Genomic DNA, 16,085 nt, shown 5'->3' on the forward strand with positions numbered 1-16,085 from the left:
TCTAAATTTTCCAATGTGACCACTAGAGGGCGTTTGGCATTTTGCTCAGTTTGGCATCAAGTCGGACATAATACAATAACATCACTTCCGACAAGTACCTTCAAAATAAGACATCCTAAATTTCTATATTTTCCTACTTGATAACATTAGTAAACAGCTTGAAATAATACATTATCAGTCTGAAGAATGTGTTATTACAGCAAGAACCGTAAGAAAACCGCTTAGCCAATGTTTTCTGACTGATTAGCTATTTTCCATTTTCCTTTTTTGCTTGCCGATGTACCCCATGTACAAAGTGCCAATCTTGACTTTGATACGTGCTTTCTGCAGGTGTGTTACAAAAGCTGTCTCTTTCAGTTTTTGTTCATACCTGTGAAGTATGATGCAGAACTCAATATAAAAATGTAATTTTTTAATTTCATAAATACAGGAGACTGCAATAGTTTTTAAACTGGGGCTTTCTTGAGACTAAATAAGCACAGCCCCGTGCTCATTTAGTCTGTGTTTAGGGAAATTTAAAATAACACATTTGTCATTCTTCATAGTAATCCCAACTATCTGCTCCCAGTTGAGACTGTGCTGCACACAAGCTCCATTAGATTTCAAACAGAAAGAGACTGGAAAGGGGAAATCTTTGTTTATTTTTTTATTTTCTATAAAAAAAAAAAAAAAAAAAAAGAGATGAGTTTATTCAATGATCATAACAGACTTAATCAGAGACCTCGATAGACCACTCACATACGATAATCGAGGAAAATGTCTGAACAAAACCCCCAAAACAGAACAAATGTAACACAAAATAAGATACCTGAATAAAGCAAACTCTGGGCTGAGCTGCAGGTCAGCACATTCTCCGTAAAACTCATGGCACATTATGTCCAACAGTTATTATGACAAGGGAAAAAAAGGCTAAAAAGGAATGACATTTTGTTTTTTACCCTTTCAAAACCAATCTAATAATAAAATTATATAGTTATATATCGTGGACTTCATAGAAATTAAAAGATGTGACTCAAGCACAGAAACGAGTTCTCCTGAAGTACTCACCCATCTTTTTATTCTCCTCATTAACAGACTGCTTATCTACATCGGGAAACAGACCTCCCTGCACCTCACACTGAGAAAAGAATGAAAACACACACACACACACACACACACACACACACACACACACACACACACACACACACACACACACACACACACACACACACACACACACACACACACACACACACACACTCATACAGCCATCCAAATTTACAGTCACACTCACAGACCAGACTCAAACGCTAGTGTGGTGACACTGAAACAGATCTATCTAAAATATGCTGATTGAACAAAATGAGAAAGTAGTTGTCAGGTGTGTACACTCATAGAAGTCCAGCTAAAACTAACTTTAAAACCCGAATATTGGTAACGGGTAAAATATAAAACGCTGTCTTTTCCTTTTTTTATTACTTTTTTCTTTTTTCCCTTTCTTTCTTTTTTTCTTGTTGTGTGTTTTTTGTTTTGTTTTTTATACACAAACTCCTTCAAAAAAATCTCCCACCCCACTTAAATATTACACCGCCCACTGCTGACTCGCCCCTTTCTAAACCCGGTCAAAGTGTAATATAAGCCAACGAGAACTGCAATACAATACAGGCACTGGAGAAAAAACACCATAAGAGACAAGTAGAGAGGACGAGATGTTTCCGGATTTCAGTCGATCCCCGCTCAAACAAATGTCTCCAAGAACATAATTAGAAGAGTCACATCCACAATTTTATCAAACAAGAACAAAGATAGAAATCAAAACTGTTTTTTCAGCATTTTCCGTTTCTTGACTTCTGTAATTGTTTCTTTTTAGTTTATACTGTCGACACTGTGCCCTCGGTGAACTAGAAGACGATTCGATGTGAAAAATCTAACAGGGAGCTCTCTCCAGTCTATTACTTTACTAACCTGATTCAAGTAACAGCTACAGAAAGATGTTTTTCTAATTCCCCTGATAGTCCCACCTTCATCAGAGGGAACAATAGGGGGCTTGACTGATCCAGTAGTGACTGTTGTGAACCGGCCACTCAGAAAAACTTCTCCAACAGTGTGTCTAAAAGTGTAATACAAACGATGGTGCGACATTTGTAGTGAAAACTCAGAACTAAAGCTTAGAAACGACCGGACTCTCTCCCTCTTCTGCTACCGATTTCCTACTGTAGCTTTAACTTAAAAAATAAAAGGCAAGATGGAAAAAACTTGACTGACTCTGTGTTTGATAAATACTTGCTGAAACTATGATAATGCATATATTGAGGGTATTTTTTTTTTTTTACGTTTTTTTTTTTTTTTTTAAACTAGCTACCAAATGTTTTAGGACAAGTAATTTAGCATAAAAGATATCAGGGGTTGTTTGGCATAGAAGTAGCTGGCGGAGTGTGTTGGTGAGAAGATTCAAAGAGGAAGGAAAAAAGAAAGAAAAGAGATTCAAAATAAACAGTTATTGTAGTATAAGAAAATACTTCTTTACAGTAGATACTAGATAATGAAAAAAGGTCTGCACTGCTCCTCGCCTCGTCTGCAAATGTTTGTCCGTTTGTGCAGGCCACAGAAGATAATGGTCAGTTTAGGAAAAAGAGGTGTAAGGCAAACTGTACATTCTCTGCTGAGAAATATACATGATTTACAGTATGGAAGTAGCACCCCCCCCCCTCCCCCCAAAAAAACAAAACAAAACAAAAAAGTAATATTTTCACTTACAAGAAACAAAACAGAACACATAAAGATCAGTCTTCTTCACCAACTCAGACATCTGGCAGTTCTCTCAGTGTCTCTGCAGTCTGTCTGAACGTTATCAGTGGGATGTCTTCACGCTTGTGGTTACCGTTGTACCCACAGACACACACGCACACACTGTAAAAACCAAGTGTGAAAAAGGCAGCGCTGCCATCAGGGGTCCGCTTTTTTTCCTGTTACGCGATATCAGCCAGGTAATGCTAAATATCCAGGAAAATGACATCCAAAACTAAGCGACTCGTCCCCGTGTGATGTTTGTGTGTTCAGTCCACATGGGCAAACCAAGCTGTGACCGCCCGTCCAGTGTTTGTACTCAGTCTCAACAGGGCCCGTCACGTATACGTACAGTCCGTGTCCCTCTCTGGTGCATGATCTCCACATTTTTACTTTAGAGGAGGTTTACATCTTTTTTCTCCCTTTCTTTCTTTTTTCTTTCTTTTTTGCAGTTTTGTTTCAGTTGCTCTTCTTCTCAAAACAGGTTCTCCTCAAAGATAGCCATTAAGTCACTTTGGAAATTCATGTCAATAGTCGCTGCCATCTGTAGAGAGAGAAGAGAACAGCCATTATTGTTTATGTTCAAACAGTTCACTACCTTTTGTTTTACATAGTGGGTGGTATCACAGCTCAAGACCCCCACAGATCCCAGAAAGGTTAAACCTAGAAAAATCATCTCACCGCTTCCCGCCTCCTTCTCTCTTGCTCTCGGAGGCGGGCCCTCTCTCTCTCTTGGTCTAACTGGTTCTGTGTGGTGAGCTGAGGCGGTGTGGGAGGTTGAGGAGGCTGCTGAATGGCGGGAGGCTGGGACTCCTGCTGCACCGACTGCTGCTGCTGCTGTTGTTGTTGCTGCTGATGTTGTTGTTGTGAAGGGGCTTGAATGTGTGGCTGCTCAAGACGTCTGCGAGGCTCATCGTGCATCCTTCTGCTTTGCTCCATGACCTCCTCTTCATCCCGACCTCTGGAAAGCAGAGCAACAGCCATCAGTCAAACGCTCAGCATGTTGCTGAAGGGGATTCATGGCTACATAAGCGATGTCCTCACATATACATGTGGTGCCCTGCTGGGCCTCACACAGGACATTTAAAGCCCACAAAAACAGGATCATCACAAAGATTACTACAAGCATTTTTTTAAAAAAATGTATTTATTTTTAAAAAGAGGGTGTTAGGACCCTTATTGTTTACTGGACTATTCCTTATTACTGAGCAGTTCAACATCTACAATAGATGAAAAATTAAAAGCTCGTTCAGTGGCCTCTTGCATGAAAAACATCAGAGAGAAGTGGAGGGTCGACAGGCTCATGATTAATGATATTCCATGATAACCTTGTCAGATTTGATAATTTTAAAATCAATTTCCTCTGCTACTGTGCCCTTTCAGTACACTTTAATCTCTGTGGCTGGTGCAGTCATAAAATATGACCACAAGAGGGCATACGATATCTTTAAATCCAGGAATTCACACTGCGTATTAAACATCAAGCAGCTCAAACAGATATTTGCAGTGATTCAAATTCATTGTGAATACAATTTATTAATAGGATGGCGGGCTTTGATGGGAAAGCCCTTCTTTTGGTAGAAGCACATTGCTATAGACACAGTTAACTATAATATACTTTATATTATTCTGTCATGACCTTTTCAAGCAGATATACAATAAATATGGGACACGAATCTCCTCAATCACTGCTGCTTTTTGCCCCTTTTGTATTTGTTATTGACAATCTCACCGTAGTTTGTCTTGCTCTCTGCGCAGCCTGTCTTTTTCTGCCTGCTCAGCTTGGGCCTTCAGGGCCTTCTCCCTCTCCTCTTTCTCCCGAGCAGCACGACGGAATTGTTCAAAACTGTCACTCGAGGATTTCACTGCCGATAAGGGCGTCGACGTGGATTTTTGTGCCAAACTGGCCCACGAGCCCATATTCTTCAGTTTCACATCCTGAGGAACAGACACAGAGAGATCAAATCAAAAATTCTGGTAGGTAGAATCCTTTTGGGCTACAATCACACGTATATAGAGGTATGAGTTACTTTTATAAACTGACTCTTGCACCCACCTGTACCTTTTTGGGGGCAGAAGGAGCCTTGGACTCCTGCTTGAACTTCTCCTTATCTTGCAAAGAGGTGGGTGGCCCACTGGGCTCAGAGGAGCGGATGACAGGTCGCGAGCCTTCCATGGACTTCACATCTGCTCAACACAAGAAGAATCAATATCCTGCACAGTTTCTTGATTCTTAATTTCATTTTGGGGGAAAAACATTAAGGAGAAGTAGTTAAGGAGCTCTTACTCTGTTGGCTGTGGCTTGGTTGACAAGGCTTGCTCTCAGGATGTTTATGATGATCTGGTCTCATTGCAGGATTAAATGGCTCCCCTCTCATCACTGGTGATGGAGGAAGTTTCTCCTCTTTTAACACACCTTGGGTCCCAGGGGCCCTTTGCTGCATGGCAATCAAATTGAATCAAAGTCAGACCTTATTCGAACCTCAAACTCTGCTTCAGTTAAAAACAGTTGCCAACCTGACAGAAATGTTCTCACCTTTTTAGGCTGCATGTTGTGAGGCGGAGACTGGTGAGACACAGGTGGATACTGGGGAAGTTGGGGAGAATTCATCATGAGAGGGGATGGGTTGTCTCTCATATGACCTGTGAACAGTAGAAAGGGAAATAAGATGTCTGCAAACATGATTCATTTGGAAAAAAAAATCCAGGTAACACAATATATTTCTGTCCTATTTCGTTCGACCAACCTGTGTTATAAGGGTCAGGCTTGGTCGGGCGAGGGGAGGGCTGCTCTTGCTGCTGCTGCTGGATAATCTGTTGTGTTTTATTGGTGGGCATGGACGCTTTGTGTTGTGTTCCCTGGGACTGAGGAGGGAGTATGGGACAATGTTGGTAGTTCACTTGCTGCTGTTGTGGTTGCTGTTGTTGCTGCTGAGTATGTTGCATGTGGCGGGCCTGGTGTAAGGGCATCTGTTGGGACAGTGTCTGATGTGACGGGGCTGACTGAGCCTGGGACTGAACAGGGTGCTGGGCAGGAGCCAAGGTAGTCTGAGACGAAAGCTGAGATTGTGCCTGAACAGACTGCAGGAGTGAAGTCTGTACTGGTTGTTGCTGCTGCTGACGAGCCTGCTGGGTCTGACGCGGTTGCTGAAACTGCGGTAGGAATAACTGGTTAATTGGCGTTGTAGACACTGGCTCTTCATCATCCTCCAGCAGCATCTGGGGTGGCTGAGAAGACAACAAGCCTTGGGGTGTGAGTGTTGGGGGGGATATAGGCCGCTGGTGCAGAGGCTGAGTAGAGTGAAGAATCTGAGACGGGAGTTGGTGCTGTTGTGGCGGTGGTGGTGCTGTTGGCTGGGGCTGAGGCAGTGGCTGAGGCTGGAGCTGCTGCTGCAGAGGTGGCTGTTGCTGCAGAGGTGGCTGCTGCTGTTGTTGCTGCTGCGGCTGCTGAGGTGGCGCTGGTTGCTGAGGGGGTTTGGGATGAAGAGGGGCTGCCTTGTGACTGGGCCGAGAAGGCTGCTGAGGCATGGAACTGTGTAAGGCTAAGGGTAGAAGACGCAAAACATTATTAGCGTGAATTTGGTGGCAAAAATACAATTTTTAGTATATGTGCTCTATTGGAACATAGGTTTAATAGAAAAAAAGTGAACTAGACAAAGCCTGTGATGATTTGTAAACTGCATTACAACTGTAGGATTCTGTAGAGGAGAAATGCAGTTGTAGCTTCAGAAGCAATAGCAACCTAGGTAGCTATCAGGACTAGAGTCATCAAAAAATGGCCTCTGCATAAAACCTTACCTGGAGATGGGAGGACGGAATGCTGGTTGAGGAAAGGATGTGTCTCAGGGGACACTGGCCCAGCAGAATGAGTGTTGAGGTGAGAAGATGCAGGTGACGAGGAGGAGTTGCCTGTGTGGTGGGACATGTGCATGATGGGCTGACCGAAAGGTGGCAGGGAGTCAAAGCTCGTCTCCAGTAACTGAGAAGACTCGAGAGGAGCAACAGGGGGCGCCATGAAGCCTGCAGGAGATGGCTGGTGGTGGTGATGGTGCTGCTGTTGCTTCATCTGACTGCTGGACTGAAGGCCTGCAGCTTGAGACTGATGTGCAGCCTGAGCGGATACAGTCTGAATATGAGAATGTGTCTTCCCCTTCCCCTCCTTTACAGCATGGTTCTTCTTTTTCGGCTGTTTTATCGTTCCTGGGAAAATAAACATGTACAAACATAAACATTTCATACTTTTCTTTTTTTTGTTGTTGTTGTGTGTGTGTGTGGGGGGATTATGTAAATCTGAATGCTCATATCTGGAGTAACTCACCTGGCACCTCCATTTCACTGTCTGAGCTGGAGCCACTGCTGTCTGAAGAAGATCCAGTCTTTTTAGAAGTAGCCATGGGCTCCATAGTCTTATCAACTACAAAACAATACACGTGTTCATACATTTCCTGATTTCATAGAGTGGTAGTAAATGGCAGAATTCTGTATGTTTTCCGTCAAGACTGAGTTTTGTTTTTTTTTTTGGAGATTTGGAGTTGGGTCCAATGTTTGTTTTTATTATAATTCATACACTGGCTTACCTGAAACCCTTTTCTTCTTGCGGAGGCAGGAAGATACATATCTCTCTAGTTCACGCAGAGTGGAAGGCTTTAGCGTCTCAAAGTCAATCTCAATCTCATCAGGGTTTGAATTTTTGAGTGAGGGCTCTCTGGACTGGATAATGTGTACTACACGGCCAAGCTTGTCACCAGGAAGCTTGTTGATGTCCAGGCTTAGCTGCCTCTTCTCCTCATATGTCATAGGTTTGCACTTTTCCCCTGTAACTGATGACCCAGTGGCTCCCAGGTCATCTTCCAGACTAGGAACAGGCTGCAAGCAGGCAGGTTTCATCGTCTCCTTTTTGCTACAGAGGCAAAACACAAAAATTCACCAATGCTGACTAAGCTCTAGTAAATCAGTAGCCTTTTCGAAATGGTAAAAACAGAAAATACATACCTACAGCTAATCAGTTATAGCTGGAGACTAAAACTCTTAACATAAATAGAACTGTCCACTCAAAGTTACCTAATAAGCTGGATTACAACAATCAACCTCTTAAGACTCATAATTTATAAGAAGATAAACTATGTAATAAATGTCATAGGATAACAAAGCCTCTTGGCATTTATTGAAAACATAACAATAAGCTGTATATAAAATGAAGAAAGGGTAATTAACAGATTGTGAAATGTCAGGCTGACTGCTTTATAAAGGTTTTGTTCAACCTTTAGGAGACCGCTTAATACCCACCTGGGTTTCTTCTTGGGAACAATCTCTTTGTTGTTATTGTTACTGGTCTTATTCTTCTTAGAGGGCTGCGAAAGAGGTGTAGCATCCTGGATCTCATCGACAGGCATGCTTCCTTTCCTCTTATGCTTATCCTTTTTCTTCTCTTTCTTTTCCTTTTCTTTTCTCTTTGGTTTGCTGGCTTGTGGTTGGGAGAGGGCAGCCAGCTGCTCGTGGACAGCCTTCAACTGCATAAAGAAATTAGATCAGTTGTCAACAAAAGTTTTCAGGGTGTGGACAACAACCCAACTGAATTTTCTTAGACAACCGACCTGTTCCTGTAACTCTGCCAACCTCTGGGCTCTTTCCTCTTCAGAGTCATCAGTGGAAGACTCAGACTCAGAGGACGAGTCACTGGAGCTGTCCGAAGATGAGGCGACGTGGGCCAGAGGAGGCTGAGGCTTAACAGGGGCAGGGTGATGAAGTGCAGGAGCTGGGGCAGAAACTAAAGGCTTGCTCTCTGGTTCATCTGGCATCTTGGCAAAGCGCATTTCAAAGACATCCTACAAAATGAAAAGAAGCAAGCATACTATCAAAATTGGTGTTTTACACACACATACATTAGTTGGGCATGATACTAACATATTAATGACTTCTGCTCCCTGTTCAACTGCAGCATGTGAGACTTACTAGAAAAGCAGATGATTTATTGCAATGTTTATTTTTTATTTACTGATTTTTTTTTGCAGAGGAGCCCTGTATAAACTAGCAAATAAATCAAATAATTCCAAAACAAAAAATTAAATTCAGTAGAATGCAATCAGAGATCAGAATGGCAGCAAAACAGCCTCCTCTTATATTGGATACTTTAAGGCTAGTAAAACTCTACATAGATCAACTATTGTTACATTTTTTAAAAATGTAACAATAGCATGTACGTACCTGTAGTTTGCGAGCCATGGCTACCACCTCATGGTCTGGAGGATTATATTTGTAGCAGTTGGAAAACATTAATCGCACATCAGCAGCAAACTCCTGGGGATCCCGGTATTGCCTGTTCTCCAGCTTGGCCTATTAAATACATCAAGGGTATTAATTACTTGCCATGCAAAAAATGCCCCCTCTTTAGTTTCTCTGAAAATATGTGTTTTCTGCACACCTTAATGGTGCTGAGGTCCATTGGATGTTTGATGATATCATGATAATCATGTAGTCCCAGTGCATCCACATCAACTGGTTTGTAGAATGGCCAGGCATAAGCAGCATGTTTCTTGGACAGCATCTCTCTAACCAGACTGGCGCAATACCCCAGCTGGTCCTGTGGTTTGGGGCTATGACCTCCACTCGGTCCGCTTAGTCCCATCCCCAAGCCTATGTGATGCTGAGAGTCTGGAGCGTCCTTTTTAATCTTCGCAGGCCGTGCGCTCTCTCGCCTGGGTAGTGTCTTCCCAGACTTAGATTCTGCTGGCGATGACTCACTCAGCTGGTCATTTGCAGTAGGCGTTGTAGTGTCTGCTTTCCTTTTTTGGCTCTTTCTTGGCTGGATAGCAGTAAAATAACAAGAAAGGGAATTAAGCAATTATTATATCTTATCTACATATGTCTGATCCAAGCATGGTCAAAGATGAGTCTTCATGCCCAAACATTCATCCATTTGTCAAGTACACTCACTTTGGTCATGGTCATGGAGGTCTGCAGCATGGGGGCAGTGCTCTGGATTGTTGCTGGGGGAAGAGAGGTCTGGGAAGGGGGAGGCACAGAAGTCATTACAGGAACTTGAGGTGGGCACTCTGGCTGACCCAGGGAGAATGGCGCTCCGAGCTGTGGTGCATGGCTGGATAACGCTGGGGGCACATGGCCTGCCAGGGCCTGCATCAAAGGCTGGGGAGGTAGTGAAGGCGGACCCTGCACTGGTCCTCGAGTTTGGAGCCCTGTTGGGAGGGCTGATAGGCCGCGTGTTTGAGGAGTTGTTGACAAAGGATCCATAATGGCCCCGGGTTTCAAGTTTAGACCTGGATGTGAAAGAACAAAACGGTTGTTTTCTCATGAAAGTTTCAGATTAAAAACTCTTCTTGCATATAGAATTAGAAACAAATATCAGAGTTATTTGATATTTGAGCACACTCTCTCTGGTGTTTATAATAATGTAGACCAAAGAAATGCCTAATCCATGTGCACACAGAAATGTGCAGCCATACTGAAGTCAAATAGGGCTAACATGATTACTCAGAGGCAAAAAACATGTTAATTCATTGAGCTTAAAAAAAAAGTACCTTTTTAAAAGGTGCATTTTCTCAATCCTTCAATATAACTCAACTGAAATAAATAAATAAAGAACCCCAACTATACAATCTTACAGAGGAAAAACTAGGAATACATGCTAACTGGTAGAAATTAATTTTAGAGATCCATACCTCCCTCTCTCCGGCCTCGGCCACGTCCCTTTCCTGTCATGACAACAATCTCAGTTTCTTCCTGTGGCATTTCTGTGACTTTCTGGAGGAAAACCTTCTCTAGAGCCTCAGCCATTAACACTATATCATCACCAGGCTGCAAAGGGAGAAAAACAGTCTTAGTTCAAGTGGAACAACTTCAGAATTATTGGAACGTTATATTGATAAGGCTCTGTTGTACAACTATGTACCTTGTTGTATATGTAGCAATTGGTAAACATCGTGTTGAAGTCTTGGATACATTCTTGGGCATTCCAGTAGTAACTGTTCTCAAGCCTTTTCTTGATTGTTCCCATGTCCATAGGGGTTTTGATTATTGTGTAGTAGTCCTGAAATGGTTACAAATAAGTTGGTCAGAAAGAACTCAAGTGGAAACTCTTCAATGCAATCTGGTTCTTTACTAAAGTGAACCCCTTAACACCTCCTGTATTATATTTGGCACTTTTATATCATCATTGTCACCCCCATCCCGAAAAACCAAAATAAATTGCACAGACAAGAACAAAAAACACAGGATGTAGCAAATACAATACCAATTAAAAATGATGTGCAAATCTTTATTTAACTCATTTTAAAAAATGTCAGGTTCAATAAATGTTCAAGTTCTGGCAAACATTTCATTATTCTGGCTTTGTTAAGTTTGATCAACCTCTTAGAGATGACTGATAATTAAATGTTATCAGTAGATTATAACAGCTGGGGATGATATAATGTGCGTGTGTCTAATATGACTTCATACTGTGCAATGACAAATGCAACAATCTAAATTATAAAATATAGAAAAAAAGAGCCCTGGTATTCTCAATCTTGCATATACATGCAGAGAAGAGCTCTAGTCAGTTTACCTGCATTTATAAATCATAAAAAAGTACAAATAAGTAAATACAGGACATTAGATTGTGTAGAAGCTGGGCTGACCTATGAGACATCTACACTGTCCATGAAATCTTAGAGAAATCAAGCATTTTATGTTAAAACAAAGCTTACAGGCAGGTTGAGTTTCATTGCATCCACTGGTGCATGAAAAGGCCAGGCAAACTGGTGCTTCCACAGGGTTTTCACAACCACTTTCAGCAGGTACTGTAGCTGATTGGTCTGGCGCTTTGGCCTGTTGGGATTGATGTATTCTGGGGGTGGGGGGTTACACGGTTGCTGAACCTGCCCCTGGCTGCTGCTGCTGCCCGACATCTGCGCTGTGTCCAGGCCGTCACCCATTCTGATAAGGCAGGACCTGGGCTCGGGCCCCGGAGCTGAAGCAGGGGCAGGGGTAGAGGTAGTGGTGTTGGCAGGACACCAGTTTAATCTTGGCCCCGGCACAGACTCCACTGACAGAGCACTGCTGATCCCATTGCACTCCTCACTGGACTCTCTAAAAACAGAAAAGAAGTGTAATTAGCAAAACGATAAACAAAGTCTTTGCTAAATCTATGAACTCTGTTACACAGCCAATAACATTTTACATTTCAATACAAAGTTTAGTTAGACCCCTTATACCATGTTTACAATCAAATAAATAAAGGCTAGTGGTATACCGGTCATTTAATCACAACACAATTAGTTAGTTTCTTCTATCAGTTGAAAAACTGTCCACTTTGTCAGCTCTGATTGTGAGTAGAGGATGAAACAAGACAAAGTTCCCAGTGATGATTTCATTCAGAAAATCTGGCCTTGAACCAGAACACACTGTTGGCAGGGTGAATTTATCCTTCATAACTGAATATGTTAAATACTTTATCTACTTTGGTATAATAGTGAAGAATGAGTATTAACTGTAATTAATAGTAATTAAACGCTATGACAGACTTGGTAACATGGAAAAAAGCAAAAGTAGTAACTGGTGTTGCAGATGTACATTAAACTGAAGCTCTCCCTGGCTTCCAATCTTTGTTATATAGATACTTTTGGCTAGTTTAAATGTACAAATGACTACAGAATTATAAAAGCTTTCAAAGTAAGACTACACAATCCTCATATTTAAATTGACTGTGAAATGTGCAATTCAGCCCTGAAATGCAGAAGGTTTGCCTTCAAAGTATTGCAACTAACATGTTTCAAAAGGTCTAACTTTTACTTTAATTTCTGGTTTGTGTCACAATTTTTCACAAGTTGTGCTACCACTCAGCAAGCAGTTAGCAAGTATTTACAGACAAAAATTAATAACAACAGCCAACTGTGGCAGTCTTCTGGCTACCAAAACAATTATTCAGTTTTCTTTGCATTCTTTGCAACCCAGCAACAATTAGAAAACTCCAAGAAGCATTGCCAGCAATTCAGGGAATGCATGTTTTTCCTTAGCAAAGAGTGGTTGTATCGTGTCCAATATGGCAGACATTCTTAAGCCATCTTCTGATGTTGTCAGGATATATATATATCTCATATGAACTAACTTGGTTAAAAGGTAATAATACACAAATGCTAGAAGTACACTTCCTTTAACTTAATGGTATCATCTTATTAAGCTACACCACATGATTGTTACACATGGATATACAGTTTAATATGGATTTGCACTCTTCTTCATCCCATACCACCATCCACACATGGTGAGGGGACTGGTTGTGACGAGAGTTATGTCCAATGTGAGAATTACTGTGATATTATACTCTGAACTAGGGCTGGGCCATATCGTACTGTCCACGGTAATACCGGTATAATGTTAGTCAATGATAAGAAAATGAAATATCGCGATAGAATATGGGTAAACGCGCATGTGCAGTGCCTTTGTTTTAATACGCGCATGGTGGAAAAAGCATGGCGGCAACGGAGAATGAGAAGGGCGAAAGCGGATTGTTGAATGAAACAGATGAACCAAAAATGGTGCAACTTCAGTGGTGTGGAACTGGTTTGGCTTTCGTCCGTCAGATATACACCAAAGCACATTTTTTGGCAGAGAATGCAAGCGGGCCGTCTTTATTACCGAACTGTTTTTATGTGGTACTTGCTGCTCAAAAATTTGTCAAAAAATGTTTTAGTCCGACTTTGCTAAGCTACGAAGCCGCACCGCTTGATGGATTGTTGGAGCATTATGGCTACCGTAGGAGCCTCGCCGAGTAATACGTACTGTGCTTCAACATAATATTACCGTATTGTGTGTGGATAACCTCGCCAGTTTCCACTGGAAATGCATTTTGGTTAAACTGTCAGCAAGGAATTTGCATTTGCACTGTTAAATTTTTATATAGCTTTAATGCACATAAAAAACAGCTGCTTGTTTAAGTGAAAATACATTGATGTTTTTTTTTTTTTTTACACTAATAAAGTTGTGGAGTAAAGTATTCTGTCTCGCGTCAATTATATCGTTATCGCAAATTTTCAAATATATATCGTGGTAAATATTTTTGGCCATATTGCCCTGCCCTACTCTGAACTAACCAGACACAGAAAATTGCACCTTTTTAATCTGGCACAGTTCTTAGCTTTTCTTTTGCTCTATTATTTTCTCATTTTTCTTTTTATCTATTTTGGGAGTAGGTACAGATAAGAAAATTGTCCCTGACTATATGTAACCATGGCAGCAATAGACGTAATGTAAAATACACCTAGATCTGCAAATCATTGACTAATCTACTGGGGATTTTGTCAGCAAAAAATAGACCACATGATTAAATTTCCTTTATGGTTTCAAACTGTTAGTTCTGTGAGTATTATGACATAGTTCCACCAACTCACAAATTTTCCTCTCAACCAAAAGAAGAAACACAACTCAAACGAAAACCAAAAATGAACTGTCTGAATTTTACCATAAGAGTTTCTCTATCTGTTAAAAGAAATGCTATTTCCAAAAAGATATCACAATCTTATGATTGATCATAGAAAGTGTATTTTATGGCTTACTATATAAAATAAGAACCGTCCACTGATGTGAATTCAATAAAAATCATAAACTGTTTCAGTTTCGTTTTTGTGTGTGTTGTTGTTGTTATTGTAGTAGATATTTTGTTCCCACTCTGTCTCAAGACCTGGGAGTGCTTTTGGATGTGAGTGGGCAGGGGTGGAGAGTAGAGGAGAGTCAGCGTCATCTGGCAGCCGAGGGACTGTGTGTTCCACCGCACGCTCAGTCCTACATAATGTCCTCTCTCCCAGGCAGTCAGGGACATTACATTCAAATTACACACAAAGGCTGTTAAGACAACAGTCCAACTAAAAACCAATCTAGACTAACAGAGTAAAAATACAACAGCAGCAGTATTCTGGGGGAAAAATACTGATCATCAGATTGTGTATTCAAGCTTTCCAGTCTGATACTCTGAAATCCACCCCCACAACAAGGGCCTTCAAAGATAAACACATGCACACACACAACTATATGGATCTGTGACTAATCTCATTCTTGGTGAGTCACTTTCTGAGAAGGAGGAAGCAGTTTGCACACCACATGATCACTGTGTTGGCCCCCCGAGGCACTAAAGCACAGTGGAGAACCTGAATAACTGCCAATATGTTGAATGACCACAACCAATAACACATAAAAAAGAAACAGTACTGGCCCACGTGATAGGGTACATTTGTAGCTGGAGGCAAAAAATACCATACCCTGTGAATAAGACCAAATAAAAACAAATTTAAAATAAACAAAGCCACAGAACTTGTCTAGACCCAGCACACCGATGTGCAAATCAAGCCAAGCAGGGGTTAATTTACTAAACACTAAAATACAATTTGTTTGTCAAATGATCAAAAATAACATGAAAAGTTGTGGTAGACAATACAGGATAAAAATGATATCACAATATTCAAGGAAATCTCACAACTTGTAGAACACATTTTTGTGTTCTGCTTTAGTGATTGTTGGACAAATCATGCTTTTGTGCATGATTTCAGTCTATTGACTATCAGATGCCATTCCTGACTAATGATGGAAACCAGAACGAAAATCAAACTTATTGTCATGGATATTTTGTACACCAAAAGCACATGCAAGCTTTTCTTCTGCACTTTCTACACTGTGCTCAGAGAAAATAATGCTGTTGCAATGATGCTGAAAACCTTTGGAGACCTCTCACCTCTCTTCCCCCAAGAAAATTACATGTAAAAGTTTGCAGTTATTACAGCATTATCAATACTGACATATTTGTAAGGACTATTATGTTGCTTTTTTCAAAACCAGTATTATCTTCAGCTACAGTACACTTTTATGTTTGCATCAGCCTTTATACAGTCTCAATCAAAAGTTTAAGACCACTTGAAAAATTGCAAAAAAAAAAAAATCATACTTTGCATGGTTGGATCTTAACAAGGTTCCAAGTAGAGCTTCAACATGCAGCAAGAAGAAATGGGAGTGGGGCCGAAATTTTTTTTTGACTAATTTGTGCAATTTATTGAAAACAGCGCTTAAACTGAAACAGGCTGTTTTACAGCTGATTAAAAGTTTAGGACCACACCTCCAAATCCTCCCCCCCATGGAAACGCTTGATGCAAGAGTTTCCATGAGGTGAGTGGGAATATTTCTCTAAGTGGTGAAGATGGCCGCACAAAAGGCATCTACTGTCTGGAACTGTTGTCCATTTTTGTAAACTTCCCCTGCCATCCATCCCCGAAGGTTCTCAATTAGATTTAGATCAGGGGAACATGCAGTTGAACAAACCGACCACGTTCGAAAAG

At 41.1% G+C, this 16,085-nt stretch overlaps 1 protein-coding gene across 3 annotated transcripts in view; it reads right to left on the reverse strand.

The window, feature by feature from the left end:
* Window positions 1–772: 772 nt before the first annotated feature.
* The window catches only part of brd4 (bromodomain containing 4), a 34,026-nt gene continuing 18,713 nt past the window's right edge, over window positions 773–16,085 (reverse strand). For 2 of the 3 annotated variants that reach the window (XM_063472034.1, XM_063472032.1), the window contains 18 exons: window positions 11,472–11,853; window positions 10,676–10,813; window positions 10,446–10,581; window positions 9,703–10,043; window positions 9,191–9,571; window positions 8,974–9,102; window positions 8,364–8,594; window positions 8,056–8,279; window positions 7,347–7,669; window positions 7,088–7,183; window positions 6,568–6,969; window positions 5,517–6,311; window positions 5,306–5,412; window positions 5,057–5,207; window positions 4,826–4,956; window positions 4,502–4,707; window positions 3,451–3,730; window positions 773–3,313 (listed from right to left, as the gene is read on the reverse strand). In XM_063472034.1, the coding sequence (XP_063328104.1) occupies window positions 3,245–3,313; window positions 3,451–3,730; window positions 4,502–4,707; window positions 4,826–4,956; window positions 5,057–5,207; window positions 5,306–5,412; window positions 5,517–6,311; window positions 6,568–6,969; window positions 7,088–7,183; window positions 7,347–7,669; window positions 8,056–8,279; window positions 8,364–8,594; window positions 8,974–9,102; window positions 9,191–9,571; window positions 9,703–10,043; window positions 10,446–10,581; window positions 10,676–10,813; window positions 11,472–11,699 (4,368 nt within the window). In that variant the 5' untranslated portion in view covers window positions 11,700–11,853 and the 3' untranslated portion in view covers window positions 773–3,244. The remainder of the gene's footprint in view (window positions 3,314–3,450; window positions 3,731–4,501; window positions 4,708–4,825; window positions 4,957–5,056; window positions 5,208–5,305; window positions 5,413–5,516; window positions 6,312–6,567; window positions 6,970–7,087; window positions 7,184–7,346; window positions 7,670–8,055; window positions 8,280–8,363; window positions 8,595–8,973; window positions 9,103–9,190; window positions 9,572–9,702; window positions 10,044–10,445; window positions 10,582–10,675; window positions 10,814–11,471; window positions 11,854–16,085) is intronic. The other variant, XM_063472033.1, reaches the window with a different exon arrangement.

Source organism: Pelmatolapia mariae, linkage group LG4 (assembly GCF_036321145.2).
Source record: "Pelmatolapia mariae isolate MD_Pm_ZW linkage group LG4, Pm_UMD_F_2, whole genome shotgun sequence".
NCBI lineage: Eukaryota > Metazoa > Chordata > Actinopteri > Cichliformes > Cichlidae > Pelmatolapia > Pelmatolapia mariae.